The sequence below is a fragment of the Equus caballus genome, chromosome 11 (assembly GCF_041296265.1).
Source record: "Equus caballus isolate H_3958 breed thoroughbred chromosome 11, TB-T2T, whole genome shotgun sequence".
NCBI classification, from domain to species: Eukaryota; Metazoa; Chordata; class Mammalia; order Perissodactyla; family Equidae; genus Equus; species Equus caballus.
The window spans coordinates 18,200,596-18,224,706 of NC_091694.1; the positions used below are offsets into that span (position 1 = coordinate 18,200,596).

Sequence of the window (24,111 nt, forward strand, 5' to 3'; positions counted from 1 at the left end):
ATATCTTATTTCCTTTCCTAGATCGCGACCTCTTTGAGGGCGGAGGAAGCCTGTTTCTCCACAGCACACATGACACATAGTAACCACTCATTCATTGCTGGTTTATTGGATGGATAAATGGGGGGAAGAGGGGTGGGCGGGAGAGTGAGTGGACAAACTTGAGATAAGAGAAGCTTGCGCCAGAGACTGCAGTGAAGAGCGAAATCTCCAGACCCACAATTAAACAGTTTAATTCGAAGCCAAGCGAAACCCTCCCAGCCTTCCTCCACCAGCGCAGAGCAAGTACCCGCCTGCTCTCCTCTCACCTTGCTCTGAGGACCTCACGTCAGTACTCTGTGACTGCCCTCGCCAATGCCTGACTCAATGCTGGAGACAACCTCCTGTCAAAACCTATACTTCCTCGTCCCCCATCTGGGGCAGAACCTCTGACTACACTTAACCACCTTCTCCAGGCTTCTTTTCCCGTTCCCTTTCGCCTGTCTCGCCCCCACTGGTAGTCGGGCGCACGTGGGGGCAGCCCCAGCCGGCTTGGGAGTGAGGGTCCTACGACCGGAAGCCGGAAGCCGGAAGGGGGGCTGTGAGGACGTGTTCTGAGGGAGCCCGAGCCGGACCCGGCGGGGCCGGCGACATGGAGCCGCTGTACCAGCAAACGCACAAGTGAGGGCCGCGTCGGGGCACGGGCAGGGGGAAGCCAGGCTGGGCAAGGCCGGACCCCCGGGCTGGGGCTTCGGGCGTCAGCCAGTGCGGAGGCCGAGTCCTTCCGTCCGGGCACTGCCAGGGACAGCTCGGAAGTGCTCCGTCTCTGGCGGGATGCCCAGGTCAGCGGTGGACCGAGGGTCCGGCGTGGTGCCCGGGGACATTGGGCCGGATGGCGCCTAGCATCTTCGAGGCCTTGACTACCTGCTGGGTAGAGTAGAGGAAGGGAAAGTCGCACCTACCGGTTGTAATACTTTGTCCAGCACCTGCCAACTCAGTGCTCTGGGTTGATAAACTGGTGGGCAGTCAGGGCCCCTGCACGGAGGTGTTTACTGTTTAGTTGGAGAATCAAGGCACGTACGAAAAAAGATCTAACGTGTGGCAGGATGAGATGGAGGGTAAATGAGCAGTATAAACAGGATCTCCTTAGGCAATTTAGAAGGATCCATCCCTGAGCTAAGGTCGTCAGAAAAAGTTTCACTATAGCTCAGAGCTCCTACATGATGTCATTCCCTACTCTTGACTGACTCTAATCTTGTCGCTGCTACACTGTGATTTTTTTTCTTTTATTCTGATTTGGTTTATTCTAAAAACCTATTTTTATGGTACAAGGAAACCGCTATACAAGTAGCGTTCGGTATTCATATTTAGTTACAGGTTACCTTTAAGGAAATCGAATTTTGGGTCAGCTTCTCATAAGTTAAATTCCTTAGTTGTGTCCGTTGTTCATATTGTCCTGCATTTTTGGAACTTGCTGAGATGTGTAATTCAGTATGGTAATCGAGTCATACCTATCTAATTTTTTTGACAAAAAGTTTGTATGACTTGTTTTTTGTATGATTTTATTTTTTATGTTACATAAACCCTATGTAACATAAAATTTGCCATTTAAAAGTTAACCATTTAATTTTTCATTTTTAAAGTTACCGTTGTCATTTAATTTACCATTTAAAAATTTAGCAATTTCTAAGTGTACAATTCAGTGACATTCACAATGTTGTGTAACCATCACCACTACCCATTTCCAGAACTTTTTCATCATCCCAAACAGAAACTCACATACCCATTAAGCAGTACCTCCCTATTCCTCCCTCCCCCAGCCCCTGGTAACCTCTGTTCTACTTTCTGTCTCTGAATTTGCATATTCCAGGTATCTCATATAAGTGAAATAATACAATATTTGTCCTTTTGCGTCTGGCTTATTTCACTTAGCATAATGTTTCCAAGGTTCATCTATGTTGTAGCATGCATCAGAATATCATCCCTTTTTATGGCTGACTAATACTCCTGTCTGTGTGTGGTGGGGTATACACACACCCTCATGCGTGCACGCACACACACACACACCACATTTTGTTGTCCATTCATCTGTTGATGGACACTTGGGTGGTTTCCATCTTTTGGCTGTTGTGAATAATGCTGTTGTGAACATTGGTGTACAGATATCTAGTCTCTGTTTGCAATTTCTTGGAGTGTATACCTATACTTATCATGTTGTAACAACTTTCAAATTTATGCGGTCGTTTTGTTGTGATCAAAACACTTAAAATCATGTCCCCAGGGCCTGGAAATGAAATAAAATTGGGGCTCCCCCCTCCCTAATGAATTCACAACAAGGGAAATACTTAGGAGCATTAGGAATAAGAGGATGATGATCCTCTTACTGTTTCATTTTCTAACTTTATGGGTTTCTTTCTTTCTACTTTAGTGATGAAATGTATGGTTTGGATGGATGAAAATACAGAACCTGTTTTGTAATGGTATTAGAGTAGCAGAATTTGCTCCTACTGTGGGGAGCCCTGTTCACATAAAAATTATAGGAACTTAAAAAACTAGACCTGTGAGTCAGTTGGAAAAGGAGTGAAACAGAAAATCATGCTCATGTTACTAAGAAAGGGCAGATCTTTTACAGTAGCAAGGCACAGTGGGCTGAGTAGTGCCTTGAAGTTAATCTGTGATGTGCAGTCTCACCTGCTTAGTTAATTTGGTTAAACAGTGTTGCTGAGGAGGCCATGACCCAGTTTATTATCAAGAATAATTTTGTTCAGAGAGTCTCAGACTACCTGTTATCAGTGTAGCAGGTAGTTGGTCACAGAGTAATGTGAGTAGCTGAATTCTGTGTAAACTTAGGGAGAGTTGGGATACTGAAATACTAAATGGCGTCCCAAACAAGATTTGTGGCCGAGTGTGGATAAACTGCTTAGCTCCGCAGGCCTCCAACAACTGAGCCTCGGGTTCTGTGGACCCTCAAGCTCTAGCAGGGCTTGCCAACTTCTCTTGTCGAAGGCCAGATAGTAAATATTTTAGGCCTTGCAGGCCATACAGTCTCTGTGGCAGCTGCTCAAACTGTGCTGTTATAGCAGCAAAGCAGCCATGAGACAATATGTAAACAAACAGATGTGACTGTATTCCAAGAAAACTTTCCGGACAAAAACAGACCGTGGGCCAGATTTGGCCTACCACTGTTTGGCCCTCTTCTAGGCAGTCACTCGTTCATTCAGTGAATATTTATTGAGCGCCTACTATAGGTTGGGCACCATTCCCAGTGTAGACAGTACAGCCGTGCCCACCAGGAGTTTACCTTCTTTCACGCTGCAGTATGTTCTCATCTACCTTTCCCCTTAAGTGCTACGCCAGGACTGCGAGTTCTGGTTCTAGACCTCTTTGCCTTGTTTTCCTCAGTTATAAAAGGATAGTTTTGAGCTGGTTAAACTGTATATAATACTCCATAATACTGGCGATTGAATGTCTTTAAAAGGAAGCATATGGAGTCCTCTGAGCATCAGCAATTAACTTTTGCAATTGCAGAAATTAATGACTGTGGCTCAATTGACACAACAATAACAGAACATACTAATTTTACTGGAACTTTGAATCCACTTTGTGGTTATCTCTTGCCATGTCCCCGAAACTACATTGGAATTAGATCAACATTTAAAATTATGTATCCTGAAAACTCCTGCACTGCCTGAACAATGAGTGGAAAAAGGTGAATATTACAATAAACATTTTACACTTAAATAATGCTGCATTAGGATGAACTTTAGTAGAGGAGCTAATAGCCAGGCTTCTATTTTTGAGATCCCGGTGGTTGTGAAGGTGCCCGTATTTGTCCCCTGTGTAGTCCAGGAGCCTTCAGTGCCCTGGACCTTATTATCCCTAGAGATTCTGATTCAGTAGGTTTGGAGCACAAGAAGCTCTATTTTTATTTCTTAATTTTTTTATTGAGGTTATGATTACAACATTTTGAAATTTCAGGTGTATATTGTTATTTGTCAGTCACCATATAGGTGCTCCCCTTCACCCTTTGTGCCCACCCTCCATCCACCTTCCCCCTAGTAACCACTAATCTGTTCTCTTTGTCCATGTGTTTGTGTATCGTCCACATATGAGTGAAATCATACGGTGTTTGTCTTTCTCTGTCTGGGTTATTTTGCTTAACATAATACCCTCAAGGTCCATCCATGTTGTTGCAAATGGGACAGGATTTTGTCATTTTTTTATGGCTGAGTAGTATTCCACTGTATGTATATACCATATCAAGAAGCTCTATTATGAACAAGCTCTCCAGGTGATTTTGATGAACAGCTGGGTTTAAAAACTATTCCATTATCTCAAAACTAGTTTTTCCTTTTTTTGATTTTGCTTTCTGATGAGAGGCTGAATATAGTAGAGGCAAGTGAGTGGGGTGAAAGTGATCAGATGGTTCCCACTACTTTTAAGTTAAGTAAAAACAAACTTTTGTGTGATGCTGTATGGGTTACACAGCAATTTTATTTTGCATTTGGATCTGTGATCTTTTAAATAGTTGTGATTATTAGTACCTTCTTTAACAGTTGAGGAGACTGAGGCACCAGGGAGTTACATGACTTGTTCCATGTCCCTCAGCTATTACGTAGTGGAACTAGCACTTCAGCCCAGATCTTTTAACTGCAAAACCCTGTTTCCTGCTCATGGTGGTCAGAGGCAGCATGAATGCAAAGTAGGCGTATATGATGGGGGCGGGGATAGTTCTGTGGACTTTTAAAAAGCAATTACATTTTAAAATTCTTCCCAGATCTTCTACAGAACTTTTTAAAAAAATCAGCAGCATGGGGCCGGCCCCATGGCTGAGTGGTTAAGTTTGCATGCTCTGCTTCGGTGGCCCAGGGTTTTACTGGTTCGAATCCTGGGCACGGACATGGCACCACTCATCAAGTCATGCTGAGGTGGCGTCCCACATGCCACAACTAGAAGGACCCACAACTAAAAATACACAACTGTGTACTGGGGGGGCTTTGGGAGAAAAAGGAAAAATAAAATCTTTAAAAAGAAAAATCAGCAACGGTGACCCTTGCTTACTTGCTGCTAGGTCTCTGCTTAGTTATGTAGTCACTCAAACCTCCCATGGGCCCCAAGCGAGACAGGGCTAGGACTTCTAATTTCTAGTGTACACGCTCCCAAGTCATGCTTGTGTATCACCTCTTCCTTATTGGCTTCGAGTGTGTTGTCTGAATTCCCAGTTCAGTTTAAAATAGATTTACCACTTGGCATATAGTAGTTCCCACCATGCTATTCATACTTGCTTTGTTGTTTTGCATTTATTTCCTGTCAGGCGTGAAATATAGAGATTGGAATCACTTTATTGGTGATTTCTTTTCTAGTGCATTCAAAGCAAATAGAGATTGGGTGGGAACAGTCAGTAGTGTTTCCCTGCAACTTAAAGTTTATTCGTTTTAGCTTAGAAAATAGTAAAAGCCAGCTGAAGAGTGTTTATAGGGTTTTGTGGGTGTTGGCATCATCTCTCCCTCTGCCCTCATAGAATTTAAGAATTGAAAGAAGCTGGCAAGGTCTTCCGTTCCAACTCACTTTGGTCAGGAACACCCTTCATAAAACCCAAGACAGTTCATGTATCCTGTGTTTAAACATGCAGGAGCTCTTTATTTATTTTTTTTTCCTTTTCTTGAAGAGATAGTTCATAATTGTTCTTGGGTTTTTTCTTGTGTTGAGCTGAAATCTGTCATCTTGAAATTTGTGCCTTTTGGTTCTGGGTCTCCCTTAAGGCTCAGCAACAGAGAACAAGGCCATTCCTCTTTCTACATGTCAACCCTAGATATTTGAAGAGCACCAGCCGCCCCATTTTAATTTAGTTTTTTCTTGTCTTTTCTTAGAGGCTTATTTTCACTAGCTCTTTTGACCATTCCTCTTCATGACTTGATTTCTTATCTCTTCCCCAGTTGTCGTGTTCATCATCCATTGGGAAACCTTTAATTGATTTTTTTCTTAATCTTAAGTCACAATGCTTTTCATCCCTTACAAATTTCATCTTACTATTTTAGCCTAAATGAAAAATGTTAATATATGTTTTGTGGTACAATGTCTTAACCACTTATTATCGCACAGAATCGTGCAAATTTCATAAGTTGGTTTTTTTTTAAATGTTGGACAAAATGTAGAGTCAAAGGCAGTCCTATAGTGGGAAGCTGGAAATCTTTTCTAGCATCCCTTGGGTACCATTGTTTAGCCTGCAATGAATCCCCCATCCTTAAAGGTTAAAATATTTGTCAAACTAATGGGAGAAATGTGATATTTCATTATTCTTAATTTGAATTTTCCTGATTGCTAGTAAAGTAGAGTGTCTCTTCATATATTTATTGACCTTTTAGATTTCCTTTTCTGTCAGTTGCCCTTTGCCCATTTTAAAAAATTGCTTTGTTTGACTTTTCCTATTGACTTGTAACAGTTCTTTGTATATTCTGGACATTAGTCCTTTGTTATTTGCCACAGATATCTTCCAGTCTCTGCCTGTCTTTTTATTTTCTTTCTGGTGCCTTTGGTGTAAAAAAAAGTTTTTGTTTTAATGTAGTCAAATTTATCAGTCTTTTGTAGTTTGTGGGGTTTGGGAAGTAGTTGGTTTTTTTTGTCTTAAGAAGTCCTTCTTTAATCTGAAGTTGTAACATGCACTCCTATATTTTCTTCGGAAAGTTTTAAAGCCTTGCTTTTCACATTTAAGCTTTAAACCATCTTGAGTTTATTTTTGTGTATTACGTGAGGTATCTTTTTTCCATATGGATAACAAACTGAGCCATCAGCATGTATAGTAATCCATTCTTTTCCCACTGATGTATGGCACCAAGTCACCAAATATGTAGGACTGTTTTTGGCCTCTCTTCTTTCCTCTTGGGTTAGGGTTAGGGTTAGGGTAAGGGTTTCTGTCTGTCCCTGCACTACTACCCTATTGTTTTAATTATTATGGCTTTGTAATAAATCTTAATAGCAGGTAGGACAAGTCGTTCCTCTCATGCTTATTCAGAGTGGTCTTGGCTATTCTTTGCTCCCCCTTTTTAAAATTACTTTCCTGTTTCCATCGATAATGCCATTAATTTTCAGATTTGCTTTGTTAAGCTACTATTGAAAATTTACCCCACTCCCTACATTCAGCCCTTCAATGAAGTCCTAATTCTCCTTTCCATCAGCATTGCCGTCCAGTCCTCTATCGCTGTTTCCATGGTTACCTCAAGCTGCATTCCTACATCTGCCTCCATATGTCCAGGTGCTTCCATTCTCAAATATTCAGACTTACCTTACTGAAGTAGCAGTCTGGTCTGAGACTCTAGTAGTGATTTCTAGTTGCCTCTCAGGGCTGCAGATCTTGCCCAGGAGCATTCTGAGAGTCATTAGAGAGCTGGCCAGCTTCTGATGCCGGGGGTCATATTTAGGGGCTGCAGGGAAGCCCTGGAAAAGACTGGAGCCACATTGAAACCCAGTTTGAGCTCCTGGCTTACATTGGTAAATTTGGGGTCACAGTTTGTGGTGCTTATGGTAGAGGGTGGTTGCTGACCTTTCCCTCAAGGATTGGAGATGATATAGGAGCTCAGCAGGCCCCTTTCATGTGGCTGTAATGTGGAGAGACCAGAAGCCCCAGAAGGTGGTTGTTGGGGTAGCATAAGCAATATTCCAAGGCCTCACCACAGAGGACCACTAGGAAGGGCCCTCAGGGTGACCTTGGCTAAGCCCTGGGGAGCCTCCGGACAGTGCTCTGGGGCCCGATGTCTGGGACCATGCAGAGGTCCAGGGGACAGTGTTGCATTTCCAGATGAGATGGCAATCACCTCATCTTGCCAGGGAAGGATGTTTACCAAACAAGAGATCCCTATCTTTCAGGGCCTTCCTCTGATGGTTTCCTCCAACTAATGGCCTCTTCTGCCTCTCCCCTCTGACCCCCACTCTCTCTCAGGCAGGCCAACCTGCTTGGAATCCATATGACATGCCTTGCATGCCTTTTTGCATATCATTTTCTTCATATCTTCCCATACCAAATCATGTCTCCATTCTTCACGATGATGTCCAGAACTCCCTCCGCCCACGTGACTTGCCCCAGCTTACTCTTATTTACTTGCCTTTGCTTGGCACCACTATGCATGGCTCCTCAGCTTGCTTTCTGTTTACACTTCTATGTGTTAGTGTTCTCCTCAATCTTCTTAGGACTTTGGTGTCTATCTGGCCTGTCATTCCTAATTACATTGTTTCTCAAGGACAAGGATTATATCTCTTTTGCCCTTTGGCTCTCCCTAGCACAGACCAGTGCTCAGCACATTGGGTCAAAGAACAGAGAGTGGGATTGGCTGGGTCCAGATCGAGGTTTATCACTTGCTCTGTGACCTTGAACAGTTACATAACCTTTCTGGGCTTCAGTTTTCTTATTTATAAAATGAGGATGATAATAGTACTTTCCTCACAAGGTTATTGACTTTGCAGAATTTCTCGGATGTGGTAAGCACTCAATAAATGCTGCCTATCAGCATTGTTATTAATATTAATTTTCAACTATTAGAAACCATGCCAAAACATGTGGCCTAAAGTGCCACATACAAATTTTACAGTTCAGTGATGCTGTCAATTTAAATCAGTTACATGTTAGCATCAGAAAAATTGTCTTTCCTGACTGAAGCATTGTTGATTACTCCTGTCTCACTCATTTCCTCCCTCTTCCTTTGATAGGCGGGTCCACGAGATCCAGTCTCACATGGGACGCCTGGAGACAGCAGACAAGCAGTCTCTGCACTGTGAGTAATTAACTATGGAGACCAGAGTCCTTTCTCTGATGACACGGTGCTAATGGGCTGGGTTTCCTGACTGCATTTCTGCCCTGGGGGCTTAATGATTCAGCGTGGAATGAGTTTCGTTCTGAGGGTGGACAGAAACCCCGATGGCAAAGTCACTGATTTCCCTGAGTGTGCCCTTTGGAGTCCCACAAGCCTTATCCCCCATTACCCCTCCACTCAACCTGACATGGCCCTATGGGAATGGAAGTTCTTTCTTCCATCTGTCTTAATCTAATTACCTAGTCCTTAAAGGAATGTACTCCATAAAAATTCAGAGATGTTTAACTGGAATTGGTCATTTCTTCTGAGCTGAGAACTGTGACTTTTTAGGAGGATTATTCAGAAATGAATAGCAATAGTAATTAGTTTAGTTCCCACACCATGGTTTCTTTTGAGAAGAGTGCTGCTTTTTGTTTTTTACTTTCTTTTCTATTACATGAAAAGGTGCTTTTCCTGAGTCGGCCAGACAGACACTACTGGTTACCCCTGCACTGCAGGAGCTGTCTTCTCACCACACTACTTGGCCCTCCCCATGCCTGTTTCTCCTCTTGTCTCATGTCTTCTTCCTGCAGCTTCAAAAGCATCTCTTGGTTCTGTACCCCACCTTGTTCTAATCTAAACTGTATCTGTTAGCTGTAGGCTAAGCTAGGAAGGTGACATTGCTCTTTTTACTGTCATTTTTTTGTTGGGCAAGAAGCAAACTGGATGCATTTTTTTGTGCACAGTTTAGTTTTTCTCCATCGACTGTTTGCCTTCCCAACAATCTCATTGTTACATGATAAGAAATGGAAAAGAGGTCATTTTGACTGTTTATCAAAAGGGATAAGGAAAATGACTGTATTTATCATATCTTTACCTCTGTGGATTCTTTCCTGGACCTTTCCTATTGATGTGTGGTCTATTTTGGAGCCTCCAGCCTCAGCCTCCCCATTCTTATAGAAAGCCTTCAGGGAGCTCTTCTCAGCATTTCACATACTAATTTTCTCCTTGTGCTTTTTTTTAAAACCTCATTACTGTAGGGAATTCAGTTGGCAGTCTTTTTACCAGATATTTATAACCCATATCTGAGAATAATCTCAAAGGAAAAGAGACCTCATTCTGTATCAGAAAATACTGATTTTTCTTAAAATATTTATTTGGACAACTTTAAATGTGCATTTTATTTTCTTAAGGCGGGAAATTTATTTCTACAGATTTATCTTCAGCTTTTTAAAAAATTTACATTGTTATGGTATTAACAGCTATATATATATTTGAAATAACATTTACAAAGTCACTTAGTATAACTTGAAATCTTTTCTATTATTCAGTATTGTATGTATTTTTCTCCTGTTTGAAATATGTTTTTTTGAGTTTATTGGATATGGGAAAAAAACACGTTTGATTTATCATTCTAATTTAAGTTCACTATCTCTTTTCCAGCAATTATTCTTTTTTTCTCTTTTGTGCAGTGGTAGAAAACGAAATCCAAGCAAGCATAGACCAGATATTCAGCCATCTAGAACGTCTGGAGATTTTGTCCAGCAAGGAGCCCCCTAACAAAAGACAGAACGCCAAACTGTGAGTGCTCAGACACCCCAGGCTTGTCGAGGCAGCCCTTTCCTCCAGGGGAGGCTGTGGAATGTTCTGAAAATCCATTTATACATTGAAAAACTGAGGCTATGCAAAGATGAAATCCCCATAAAGGGCACAATTCTATTTGAGTCATACTCCCTCAGAGTAGAAAGCCTGTGAGGCTGGTAGCTCAGGAGCCTGGTGTCTTCTTACCTCACTGCTGTCACTTTGAAATTTTTGCCTCCAGTACTTTTTGTCTGACCAGACCCATGGCCACTTGAGACTCATTCTGCCAGGGAGTTTTACTCTGCCCTTTGGTTCACACTACATGCTTAGGTTAAAATGAAATCTTGCTCTTAATCACTTCAGTCAGTCTATTTATAATGAAATACTGATCTAATGTTTGATATTCCCTCATGAAATTAATATGAAACCAGTCTCACCACCTCCCCCCCAGTCCCTGCTCCCAAAAGTTTTATGAAACTTCATTGATGCTTTACTCCAAAGATGCCCTTGGGCTTCTTCCAGGGGAGCGATATAATACATAGAAGGTCAGGAAGAGGTCATTGAACCTGCTTCCTGTCACCTGTTCCCTGTCACGCATCCAGAATCAGAGGCCAGCAGATATTTAAGTAAAGCTGCTGGAATCTTATGTGCTACAACCCTACTTTAACCGCAAGCTACTTCTTTACTTTCAACATCATTGGTCAAGATAAGATTATTTGGGGGGGATGGCTTGGAGTGGTATAGGGAGAAGCAAGGAAACATCTTTCCTGAATAAAAAGCTCAGCTACCTCAAGTTGTGCTGCCCTGGGTTCCTGGAATTTAATCTCTCTCTCTATCAATTCCAGTCGTGTTGACCAGTTAAAGTATGATGTCCAGCACCTGCAGACTGCTCTCAGAAACTTCCAGCATCAGCGATACACAAGGGAGCAGCAAGAGAGACAGCGAGAGGAGCTACTGTCTCGCACCTTCACCACTAACGTAAGCCAGGCGCCAGGCGGGGGTCTGCAGGTACTTGACGGCTCATTGGAGCTGGGGCTCAGGTCTTTGAGCATCATTCTTTTAGGGGGCGTCTGGAGGAGACAACTGGAAAGGCAGTGGGCTTCGTGCATTGCCACCGAGGTTAGCCCTAGACGGGGGATCTCTTTTTCTAACACAAAATCCTGAAGAGGAAGCAGTTAAATTGAGGGACTGGGCAGAGGTGAAAATTACCTGGTTTGACTGGTCCGATGTAGCAAGTTGGAAGTTCTCATGGTGGAAACGTTTTTCTGATCAGATGGAGACAGATGATTAGAAGTTAGACCATTTGTAGTAAGGGCAGCATTTCAAAGCTGCCTTCAGGCAGTTGCCGTTGTGCTGTGTATGTGTGTGGTTCCAGTGTCAGATGCATTAAAATGGTTTTGTCTCTAGTCTGAGCAGCAATTTGGGGGAATTTGTTAGCAGATACTTCGTTTTAGATGGATGGCTTGGCTTGAGCCTGTTTGAAAAGGGCCTATTGGTTTGCTTATTTGATTTCTTAGAACACTTTTGTCCCTGCCCTTTAGTCTCAGTAGAATAATTTCCTGGACGTGGCTATAGAACATGTCGGCCTTTTTTGTGTCCTGCATAATATATTCCACCAAATGAGGTAGGTTTTAGGGGGGTTTGGGGTTTTGTTTTTTTTTTTTACAGAAAGGTTCATTTTCTAAAGAGGTCTTGGCTTTCTAAGCCTGCCATCAGAATTCAAGTCAGTTCCCACTTTGCAGATGTTTAACTCTTACTGTGTCCACACTTGTAGTAAATTTCCCTGAGTGTTTCAGAATGTGCCTACGCAGTTTTTGTTTCTCTAGAGTAAGCAGTCAAGTGACAATGATTAACAATTCAAAAGTGTAATGGAGACGTGTTGGTGGTATAGTTGTAAGCATAGCTGCCTTTCAAAAGTGTAATGAACTATACAACACACTAAAAGATACTGTGTAAGCTTTTGATAGTTATGGCATTGGGTATTTGGGCTTTTTTAGGCTGGGGATGATTGCTTAGAGTTATTTTGTTTCTTACCAGCCTGGTGTGATGCCGTACGTACAGTGGGCCCGTAATAAAAATTGACTTGCCCAGTGAACTTCTTCCTGATCATTCTGCAGTCTGGAGCTATAATACATTTATCTGAGAAATAATGACCCATCACCTATACCCTTTCAGATGGGAGGGTTAAGATTTGTATATAAAAGGCATTCGATAAATGTTTGTTAAATAAATGAAAAGAAGTCTCTAATTGATTAATTCAAACACTGAAGTCTTTTGACCCACTGAGCATTGCCCATATGCAGAACACTATTTAAGGTAGTAAAGCAGGGGAAAAAATTAAAAGGCATGACTCCGACCTGTGAGAAGCTCCCCTGTTAGCAGGAGGGATTGAAAATGTGCACATGAAAAGTGATTCTGGGGGCCGGCTCCATAGCCTAGTGGTTAAAGTTCCCCATGCTCCACTTTGGCAGCCTGGGTTCACAGGTTCAGATCCCAGGCATAGACCCACACCACTTGCCAGCCATGCTGTGGTGGCAACCCACATACAAAATAGAGGAAGATTGGCACAGGTGTTAGCTCAGGGCTAGTCTTCCTCAGCAAAAAAAAAAAAAAAAAAAAGATTGGCAGCGGAAGTTAGCTCAGGGTGAATCTTCCTCAGGAAAAAAAAAAAAAAAGATTCTGACCTTGAGGAGCATATAAAGGATGGTTTAACCTCTGTGTGATAATTGAGAGTGGTAAAAACACCTGGCATGACAGAAGAGTTTGTGATCATCAGGTGGTGGGAAAGAGAAGAGTATTATGGGCGGTCTTGACTGGCTTCTATGTGCAGACTGCTTTCGGTGTAAAATCAGAGCCCTAGGATTGATCTTGGTGTTTCTCCCTACAGGATGGTTAAGACGGTAGGCTCTGTACTCAGTACTGGGATTCATGCCCCGCTGGACTTCTTACCAGCTCTGTGTGATCTTAGACAAGTTATTCCGCCTCTCTGGGCTTCAGTGTCTTCATCTCTAAAATGGGCATAATAGAGTAACTACCTCGTAAGGTTAGAATGAGGATTAAGTGAGCCTAGGGTAATGAGCATGTAAAGTGGAAAGCACTTGATCAGTATTAGTGTTTTCCCCCTTCATTTCTTTACAGACTTTTCTTCCCTGCTTAGGAAAATAGTCCCATCCCGAACACCATTAGGCCTTCAATAGAAAGCATGGTCTCTCTGTCCTTAGTCAGGCTCAGTCTAATTGGAGGGGTAAGCTATACATAAAATAACCCAAGACCAAAAACAGACGTCTAATACCGCCTTAAGGGGTAGGCCAAGGGCAGGAACGTTTGCTACAAGCTAGGTGAGTCAGTGATCAGAGAAAGCCTTTAGGAGAAGCACAGTGAGGTCTTAAAACAATAGAGTTTTTCCTAAGTGGGGATAATGACACTGGGGCAGGAATTAACCAGACTGTGTAGAGGAACTCGTTTGGAAAGTGACAAGTCTGAGGGAAGTTCCTCTTCCCCTGAGTGAACAGAGGCCACCTCAGATCTTTGCTTTGCTTTTCCTTCTCTGTTAGGTTCCTCTGATTCTTGCGCCATTTCCTCTGGCTGTTCTTCTGGCTTGGCCTTCACCAAAAGGCAGTGCGGTCAGACTCGGTGGGAGCCAGGAGCTGACCAGCAAGCAAAGTTAATCCAGTGCCTGCGTTTCCTTCACAGGACTCTGACACCACCATACCGATGGACGAGTCACTGCAGTTTAACTCCTCCCTCCAGAAAATCCACCACGGCATGGATGACCTCATTGGAGGCGGGCACAGTATTCTGGAGGGACTGAGGGCCCAGAGACTGACCTTGAAGGTGGGGGCCCTTCTGGGGGACAGGAAGAAGCCCTTTTGTTTTGGCCTCATCCAACAGTTTGGTACCTGCATTTACTTTTTGATCACTGTCCTTAAACTGTGATATTATGGTTGTGAGACAGAGCCTTTGAGTTTGGGATCCTTCCTGTTGGAGTTGAATTATTTCGAATCCAAAAGTAACCAAATTCCCTTTGCCAGTAGGTGTTTCTTGTGCTTGCCATGAACCATAATGTGGCATCTCTTGGTATCCAGGTCTTTTTCCATTTCCTATACTTATCATGAAAGTGACTACTATTACGAGAGGAACCCATAATAGGCTAAGAAATTTGCTTATAGATTCCACTCTCAGAAGAAGGAAGGCATGGCAGTACTTTGGCATCTCAGTCTCTCTCAGGTGTTTTCCCATAGGATCCCTCCTGTCACTTCCTTATACCTGAGACCTTTTTGTACTGCTGTAATGGAGCCCCCCGGTGGTGTCTCAGGGCTGCCGTGGTTGACTGCAGCAGGTAGCTTCTAGAGCACGACTCTTCACTCTCTCTCCAGTCACAGGTGTTCCCAGAAGCCCTGCCCCGTGGCTGAGACTCAAAGCCCCGGGAGTGGTTTACAGAAACATTACACAGACTCTGATGTCAGTCTGATGTTTCAGCCTCAGCCCTTTTCCTGTATCAACCCTGTGGATGACGGGGTGTGGACTGTGCCTGTTATCAGGGTGTGGTCCCCTGTGAACGAAGCACTCCCAGCCACTGAGCTGTGAGAAGCAGTCACTCGGAAGTGTGAGCTTTATCTTAGTTTTTCTTGGACCATGTTGAGCCTGTCAGCTCCGCGGGACTTCAGTGCATTTCTGCACAGCCCCTGCCGTCTTCACCAGGGAGAAGGTCATGCGAGCCGCAAGTGGCACTTACCTCCTGCTGACGGCCCCGGTGCTTCAGATGATCTGGAAGTGTGGCCGCCGACGGCTTCATGGGTGCTCCCCTCAGAAGAACCACCTGCAGTAATCTAAACTGATACATGATGATTAATCCACCCTTTCTTTATAAAACTGCTGGCCACCTTCCCATATCTCAGAAAAACAGTAAAACCGTTTTAGGACAAGACTCACCATGCCACGCTAACGTCGGCCCAGCAGGAGTTAGAGCTTATTAAAGCAAATGTTAGCTTCCTGCTGAGGTCTGTATCACTGAGGAGTCCAGCACCTCCTGCCCCTACACTGTCACCAGGAGTGAAGTGCCCGGACCCTGGGAGGTGGTTGGGGCTCGGAGTGCGAGGTTTCCGACTGCATTTCCAGTGACCCTACTGCTACCTATATGTCCCTGGATTCCCTCTACCTGCCTCACCCCTACTTCTGTTGGGGAATTTTCTGCCTGAGCCATTTGAAAGGAACATAGGAGAGAGCATGAAGGAGCTGAGCCTTGATTTGTGGAAATTTGTGGTTGAAAATGAATACATTTTTTGAAATTTCTGTTAATTTTCAGGTGATTTTAGAAGCTAGATACTTGAACTTCATAGGGTGATGAAACAGTCTGTGCTTTCAGAGCCTGGCAGAATCTTTAGCGAGAGTAATTTTCACCATCACTGTCCTAGGAAGAACATGGCTCTGGGCTCTTTGGCAGCACTAAAGTGTGACTTGAGAGATCTCTTGGTGAGGCTTGTCAGTCATTGTCTGGGCAGAACATCAGTTTTGAATTCTTGTCCACGATGCCTCGTGTTGTTCTCACTTCTCTTGTCTATTCTCTCAGTTGTTCGTTAATGTGTCGTTCATCTGAAAAATGGATGCGGGGCCTTAGGTTAGATGCCATCCATACAAATGTAATTGGTGCTGTGTGAAAAGTAAGTTGGGGTCTGGCCAGCATTCATTTCTATTTGTTACCTCGGAAGAAATTGAATGTGCATAAAAATGAAAATTAGGAAGCAGAGAGGAAGGTCAGGCTGGGTGGTTTGGGCTATTGGTTTAGGAATAAAATACCTTTTTATTTTTGATGGTGGGTGGTGATATTTATGTAAGGAGTTTTAGGTCGTTGTGTTGGTGTCTGTCTGTGTTGGCGTCTGGTGTTTCTGTTGTTCCATCTTGCCCACTTTGAAACCCTCTTGTAGACATGGACACTGACTTACACCCATTGTCCTCAGCAGAATCCCCGAGGTTTCTAAAGTGCACAGGCTGATAGCAAGGATTTTGGAGCTAGGGAGCAGAGCAGAGGTTTTTGATATTAGCTTTTTTTTAATACAAAATATTCTAATTTAAATTTTTTCATTGAGGTATAATATACATACAGTGAGGTATACAGACCTTATTTGTACAGGTCATTGAATTTTGACAAATGCATACACCTTTGTAACTCACATTGCTATCAAGACTAGACCATTTTCATCACCCCTAAAAGATCCTCGTGCCCTTTCCCGGTCAGTCTGCCCCTCCCCTGGCAACCACCATTTTGATTTATTTCACTATAAATTAGTTTCGCCTGTTACTGAAATTCATATAAAAGTATTTGTATTACTATTTAATATGTGGCTTCTTCCTCTCCGGAATGTTTTCCAGGCTCATTCATGTTGTTACACGTTGGTAATTAGGTCCTTTTTATTACTGAGCAGTATCACATTGTGCAGATATATCATAAATTATTAATCCATCCTCTGGTTGGTGTACACCTGGATTGTTTCCAGTTTTTGGATACTCTCCTATGTTTTCTTCTGGAAGCTTTATTATAGTTTTAGCTTTTATGTTTAATTCTATGATTTATCTCAAATTAATATTTGTGTATAATATGAATCGAAGATTCTTTTGTGTACATATATGTGATATTTACGAGACATATGTATGTATATGATACATATATGGGATAGTTATTAAATAACCAGTTGTTCCAGCGCATTTGTGGAAAGACTTTTCTTTCCCCCTTGCATTGTTCTGGCACCTTGATCAGAAGTCATTTGACCATATGAAAGGAGTATGTACCTGTTGATGCTGCTTTTTATATGTTTTAGGCGTGACCAAGAAAGCCCCATCTCGTAATGACATTCACCCGCCCTGGGCAAAACGAGTTGATCTTTGTTTTTCTTTCTTTTTATGTCTGCCCCAGGGGACTCAGAAGAAGATCCTTGACATTGCCAACATGCTGGGCTTGTCCAACACAGTGATGCGGCTCATTGAGAAGCGGGCTTTCCAGGACAAGTACTTCATGATTGGCGGGATGCTGCTCACCTGCGTGGTCATGTTCCTGGTGGTGCAGTACCTGACGTGAGCCGGCCAAGCCCAGCAACTGAACAGCATTCCCACTGCGTGAGAGTGTGTGTGAGAGAGGGGGCCCAGAGGCTACCTTTTGAAATGTATGTCCGTCTTAACTGTGAAGACCACTTGGAAGTAATTATGATCTGTAACCTGGTGGGAATTTCAAACCTGCTCTGTTTTCTGTACATCTTGGAGGGGAAGTTAGTGCTACCAAGATGCGTGGTGCTTAGGAAATGAAAGAAGTACCTGTTCTCTCTCACTGTTACTGTCACTCTCACTGGGGGAGGAAGTGATGTAAGGGTAAGGGATGAAGAAGGAAGGGGGAGGAAGAGAATGGCTTTGGTGGTTTTGTCCACAGAGTTGATGCACGCCCCAAGAGGACTTTCATGGTGAGCCTTGTGGACAGGATTGTCCACACTTGGTCATCATCCAGGCTTTCTGGCTCCTAGGCTGGAGCAGAAGTGAAGAGAGGAAGAGAAAGAGGCCCTCTTTTTATGTGCCCAGTATAGTAGATGGATTCACATGCCCTCCCCCCCTGCCCCAAATGACGTACAGATGACTGACTGCTAATACTTGTCATCCTTCCCTGGAAGCAGCTACCTAGAGGAAACAGAGGCATTGACGCTGTTACTGACAATGAGTAAGACTTTCCACATTACAATCGTTGGGTGTTTCTCCTTTCTAAAATGAGGCCCCTGTTATTCCTGGGAGTGTTCAGTCTTGAGACTGAAGACCCTAGTCACTGATTTTTTTCCAGTTAATAGAATTGTTGGCTTTTAAGGTTCCAAGAATGCAGCCTGGCACCCATGCCCAGGCTTTGGTGAGGCTTTGCCCCTTAGAAAGTAGCTGTGAGAAAAGGTTAGTAATTTGTCAATTACAGTCTCATCTCTAGTCTTAGCATCTCTAATTCTTTGGCTCTCTTCCCTTCCTTGAAATGTAGTAGCAACTGTCCACCAAGCCCCCATTCTCCCTGGCCAGTGTGAGCAGAGGCCACCCTGGAGATGTCCCTGGTGCGTATGTCCTTGTGAGACTATTTTCAGGGACCAGGACCTTTTTCTTTCTGTGACCAATCCTGGATTAAGTCTGTATCAATACCCAGCGTATTGTGGAATTTATTTTAAAGCCAGTCTGTTTAATGAGTTTAATTGCTGAAAGTACCAGAAAGACCTGGTTAGCAAATTTTTTCATCTATCATAACAGGCCTTACCAGCCCTAGACTCAGTAGCCTCATGGCAATACAAAAAATAACACTCAAAACTTCCCAGAAACACTGGAAACCTGGTCAATATTAACCCCACCTTGATTGTCTTGCCCCACCTACTTCCTGTCTGTGCTTCCTGTCGTTTGGACTATCTTCTGTCCTCCCTTTTCTGTATGTGTTCTGTTCCACTTCCCTTATTTACCTCCCACCTGTTTCTGTAGCAGTATTGGTCTTTTCAGGCACATCTGTGGCGTGGATCCCCTTTTGATGAATGTTTCTTAATTGTCACAGATTTTTAACATTAGTTTCCTGGTTACTGATTTCACACTTTTGGTGAGATCACTATTGCTCCTACCCCTCTGGGCTAAACAGGGGACCTGGGTTTCCAAGAAAGGGGGAATCCGTGACCCCTTCGTGAAAGGATTGAAGGCCTTGCCAGAGTGAAAACTGTGGCCTGGAGGGTGGAGAGAGGGATTCAGGCATCTTCAGACCTAATCTAACTTTGGGGAAGCACAGTTTGAAATTTCCTTCACACCCAGCACCCCTCCTCTCCCAGGGACCCAGCAGAGGGCTCTTAGCAGTCCATAAAATGGATTTTCAAACTGCGCAGCGCTGGGCAACTGAGGATCCTGCCAGACAGCACACTTTGGGGGGAGGTGGACAAGGAGCAGCTAAGCCATTTGGACTTGAACTGTGGGAGGAGGAAACTCCCCCCACCCTCCCTTGGCTGATGTGACAGCTATTTGTAGTGAACACCAGTGTGCTCCACACTCGCCTTTGTAGTGATTGTTGGCCTTGATGAAGCAGAAGTAAGGCCTTCCTTCATGCTGCACCTTCAGAGCCATTCTCCCTACTTTGTAATAAAAATGGTGGAGGCAGTTTGTGGGTCCTTACTGCCCGGGGCTAAGGAACGGCAGCCACAGTGTGTCTGGAGACCCAAGGTCACTGAGACCTCATGTCATCGTGTGATTGCCTTCCCTCTTTCACAATGGCTTTCAGTGACCTGTGAGAAACACACCTTGGCCAAGTGGGTGCTTCTATCTCCACAGTCCCCAATGTAGGGAAGCGTTCCAGGCCAGGGAAGGAGCACCCTCTAGTGGAGTTGGGGTGAATTCTTAGGTCGCGCTGGTGCAAGAATCTCCAGAAAGCCTCTGCTGTCTGTACACACAGGATTTTGGTGTGCCTCTTGTGTTTTAAGACAGATGGGTGTCAAGGAACTTGGGAATATCTTCATTCTGTGGACCTTTACTCTAGGTGTGACCCCCTAAGAAAAGCCAAACTCAAAGACCAAGTGAGTAGGAGAGTCTCGATCTTACAGAAGCCTTCACTGCTAGGATTTTTCCTAAGTCCTTTGCCCTGATGAGTTTAAATGGGTTTGATTTGCAGATTCGGATTGACACCTATTGTTTTTGAAACACATCAGTTGAATAAAGTGAGATTTATTTTATTTAGAAAATTATATTTTTGTAAAGGAATTTGACGTTTATTGTTTTCACTAATGACCCCTTTTTTTATGTTTCCAGGCCAGAGATTCTCAAACACTGCTCTGTGGCCAGGGGCTGGACTGGCTGCCTCAGAAGCAGCTGGGAAACTTTTTAAAAATGATAGATTCCTGGGCCTACCCCAAACCTTCTGAATTAGAATATGTTTTAAGTCTCTAAGGTAGTTCTGATGTGTGTATTTTTAGAACCACTGTCTTTTAGACAGAAGGCTTTTGTCTTAATCAAAGATAGTAGCATTTGAAAACATATACTGAACTAGCTCAGTATATCTTTGGGAAGAACCAAACTTACCAAGTCTAAAATAAAGTCTCACTTGTTTATATCCTATCTTATTCCGGAAAAGATTTGAGGAGACGTATAGGAAATACCTAAACAGCGAAGTAGGAAGAAGTGAAGACCAAGAGCAAATCAGAGTAGAACATCAGTACCGAGGAAGAGAAGCTCACGCGCTGGTCACGAAGCCCCGCGGCAGTGCTCTGGGGAATGCCCAACCTCGCACTGAGCCCCAGCAGCCAGAGCAGAGAGAGAAGCGTCATCTGTTACTGTCTAAATGGGAGATGGGGCTGTCATATTTGCTCAGGGGAAAACCCAGACCTGTGAGCTTGCTTGTGGCCCTTAGTGGAAGTCAGTCACGGTTGTTTTCCTGGGCCATCCTTCTAATCCTGACCAACCCTGTGAATGAGGTCCTATATTAACCCCATTGGGCGGATGAAGAGGCTGAGCTGTAGTGATTTTCCCAAGGCCCCACAGGGAGTCCTGGAGGAGCTGGCCCCTTGTCTGTCTGGCTTCATAGCCCCGGTTCATACCCACTGCACCGACCTGCCTCCTCTGCTCGGTGTGAGGTGCCAGAGACCACAGCAGCCTGCCAGGATTGAGTATAGGACTGTAGGGCATTTCTTGCGCCTTATATGGCAGGTTCTCCTGAAATATTTCCCAGTTGAAGGGGAGAGGGGATTTGGCAGGGAGCTGTTAGAAGTGGAGAATGGGAGCTGTACTCAGGTCCTGCCACTAGGGAGCGACAGAACCCTGTGGCTGCTCTGCCCAGACCTCGGCTCTGTGCCTTAGGCCTGGTGTTGGGAGAGGGGGAAACACCTGCAGATCTGGTTGGGTTTCTTTTTAGATGCAAAATTCCCTGCTGAGTAGCAGCTCTGAGCTGTTGTTGGAGCTCTCAGACTATGGCCAAAATGACCTCTCCAGTTCTAATTTCTAGGCCTCTCCAGTCCTTCCCTTATCACGTGGGCAGATGGGCATGTTGCAAACAAACGTAGAAAACGCTTCTCAAAGAGTGTTCATTCCTTGTCCCCTTCTTGTGTCCTTTCATATGGCACATGGGAGAGGTGGGAAATGGGATGGGGGTGGGGGGATCTGGCAGGTCCTCGGCCCCTCAAGAACAGTTGGTAAGTTCCCCGACACAGGGGCTCTGTGAGCAGGCCCTCCCTGTCTCTTCCCTGTGTCCCTCTAGCACAGGGGTCTCAACCTTGGCTCTACCTTAGAACCCCCCCACCCCCGGAACTTTTAAGAATACCCATGTGTGAGTCTTACCTTGATCCATTCTGTTTCATTGGCTTGGGGTGCAGCCTGGGCATTGGGAGTTTTAGGAGTTGTCCAAGCGATAGTAATGTGTAGACAAGGGTGAGGAAGATGGCTCCAGCACAAGAGAGTTTTACCCAAGGTAAGGGAGCCGTCTGCAGCCTTCCCTCTGGCCCTACCAGGAGAACCACTGCCCTAGACAGCGGGGGAGAGGGGTGGTGAAGCCGAATTCTCCCGTCTGGTTTGGGAAGGGGCCACGTCCTTCGTGGCCCAGTGAGCCCCCCTCATTGACTGATGTCTCTGTGTCTGCTGAGTAAAGCATCTTAGTGTGACAGGCCAGCCTTTCACTGCCCCCTCCAGAGTACCTTCCAGACACAGACACACACACACACACCCGCCCCGTTCTCCATCCTCCCTGGACTGCTTGGCCTTTGAACATGCCACCTTTGCACAAGATGTGCTGCAGACACCCCTGCAATCCACGTCACCTCCAAGAAGCCTGCTGTCCTCCCCAAGATGTACCTCTAGTACTGCATGTTTCCTGGGGAATGGTGTGTTCAGGTGTGTCCCCACTAGGGGACCTTTGTGCATCCTGTGCATGTACTAAGCGTCCAGTAGCTATTGGGTCAGTGGCCTGCAGGAGGACACTTGATGAGCCCAGCTCATGTGGGTAACAGACTTCTGAGAAATGAGGGCAATGGTTCAGCAAAGCTGTTGTGCCAGGCCAGGAGGGGGCCAGAAGGTTCAAGGCCACTGATGCCACTAGCCATGTGCTCATAGGCTCTCAACAGTAGCCATGGTTAAAGTACAAGGAGGAGAGGCATGGGACCCCATGAGGAAAGATGCGTCAACCAGGACTGTGGGGAGAGAGAGAAGGGTGACCAATTTGTTCTGGTTTTAAAGCTGAAAGGCCTGAATCCTGGTGACCTCCTCAGGCTGAGTAAACCAGGATAGTTGGTCATCTTTGAGACGCTAAAGGCTAAGACAGCTGTGACTAACGCAGGGCAACCAGGAAGAAGGGGACTGTAGCCTCGGAGGCTGACCTTCTGACCTAGTGGTTCCATTAGTGGGGTCTCACCGGCCCCTCCTCCGGGGCTCCTATGACATGGAGATGACCCCTGGAGAGCTGGCATAGGCTTGACCAGGCCCAGCAGGGGAGCCCTCCTCCCTCCTCAGTCCCTTAGTCCCCAGCGACCAGAGCCCTGGCAGATGCCTGGCACCAGGTTAGCTGTTTCACGGTAGACGGGTTGGAAGCAACCTCTGCCCTCTGCACCTGGCAGGAACTAAAGAGGCATGAGGCAGCAATAAAAGCCCTGAATCCAGGATGCAGGCACTTGGCTTCAAGTCCCAGCCCTGCTAGCAGCAGCCACATGGCAGGGCTCTCTGAGCCTCATCTTTCTCCTCTTAGAATGGGGGTAACACCGTCCCACATCCCTTCCCAGAGTGGACGGGGGGCCCGAAAGGCCTAATGTTTGTGGCAGATGCCAGAGGTCTGAAGCAATGAGTCAGCCCTGGCTGCTGATTGCCATCACCTGGAGAGCTTACAGAGTCCTGATTCTGGGTCTTGTCCCCAGAGGTTCGGAGCTGCTTAGTCTGGGGTGTGGCCTAGGTTTGGGGATTTCTTTCTTTCTTTTTTTTTTTTTTTTTAACTTTCCAAGAGATTTTCATGTGCTGCCCAGGTTGAGAACCACTGCTCTAAATACCCTCCAGGTGTGATGGGTTAGTATTCCTGTTTAACTGGAAAGACAAGAACTATTCACATGAAACAACCAGAGGACAAATGACATGCAGAATCCCCAAGGTTGAGAGACAAGCTTAGAGTGGGGGCATTAACTAGGAAGGGCTTTCTGGGCGAGAGTGAGGTGATGGCCGCAGGAGGACTGAAGGAGAGGAAGGGTTGTGGGAGCAGTTGTGGGGAAGAGGCCCACCTGGGGGTGTTAATAAGCTCTACTCAGCCTTAACTGCGAGGCAGCAGAGAGCTGCTGGGAGGGTTGGTGCACTGTCATCTGCTTGGCTCAGCTTCCTAGCGCCGGCTCGGAGCCAGTCCGAGAAGTGGTTGCTGCCCAGAGGCCCGAGGCACCTGAAGTGGACTGTATCCTTGTTGGTGGGTAACTCCAGAGAGTCGAACAGGTGTGGGCTGTGCAGAAGGGAGGCAGTTCAACACTCTTCCTTCCCTTTCCAGCCCGGGCAGTGGGCTGCTCGTTTTCTCAGCCAGGACAGCTTGGGCAGGCCCACCCTGTGGCTCTGCTCGCCTCTGGCCCCTTTCGCAGGGTCTGCTGTGAGCTGCTTGTGCCCAGGGCGTGTGTGAGGCTGGAGTCGAGGGACCAGGGAGTTGGGACCTCTGTAGGAGGGTAGAGTGATCACCGCCGCCCCCAGACCTCTCCACGTTGTTTTGAGTATGAGAAGATGAAGGCCTGAGTACTCCTGGATGTTGTCCAAGTCTTTGTGGCTAGTTGCAGGGAGTGCGCGTAAATTCGGT

General features: G+C 45.2%; 1 protein-coding gene across 4 annotated transcripts; it reads left to right on the plus strand.

Annotated features, from left to right (window-relative positions):
• The first annotated feature begins 221 nt into the window (after window positions 1-221).
• On the plus strand, window positions 222-20,059 carry GOSR2 (golgi SNAP receptor complex member 2). 4 transcript variants are annotated; one of them, XM_001487945.6, is made up of 6 exons: window positions 222-657; window positions 8,677-8,741; window positions 10,232-10,340; window positions 11,186-11,318; window positions 14,034-14,174; window positions 17,251-20,059. In XM_001487945.6, the coding sequence occupies exons 1-6, from the start codon at window positions 629-631 to the stop codon at window positions 17,410-17,412; spliced, it is 639 nt and encodes a 212-aa protein (XP_001487995.1). In that variant the 5' UTR covers window positions 222-628; the 3' UTR covers window positions 17,413-20,059. The 4 variants fall into 4 exon arrangements, with proteins under 4 accessions (XP_001487995.1, XP_023508114.1, XP_005597362.1 ...); XM_005597305.4 differs by having other exon boundaries at window positions 529-657; window positions 14,034-14,235; XM_023652346.2 differs by lacking the exon at window positions 14,034-14,174 and having other exon boundaries at window positions 422-657.
• Window positions 20,060-24,111: the final 4,052 nt, after the last annotated feature.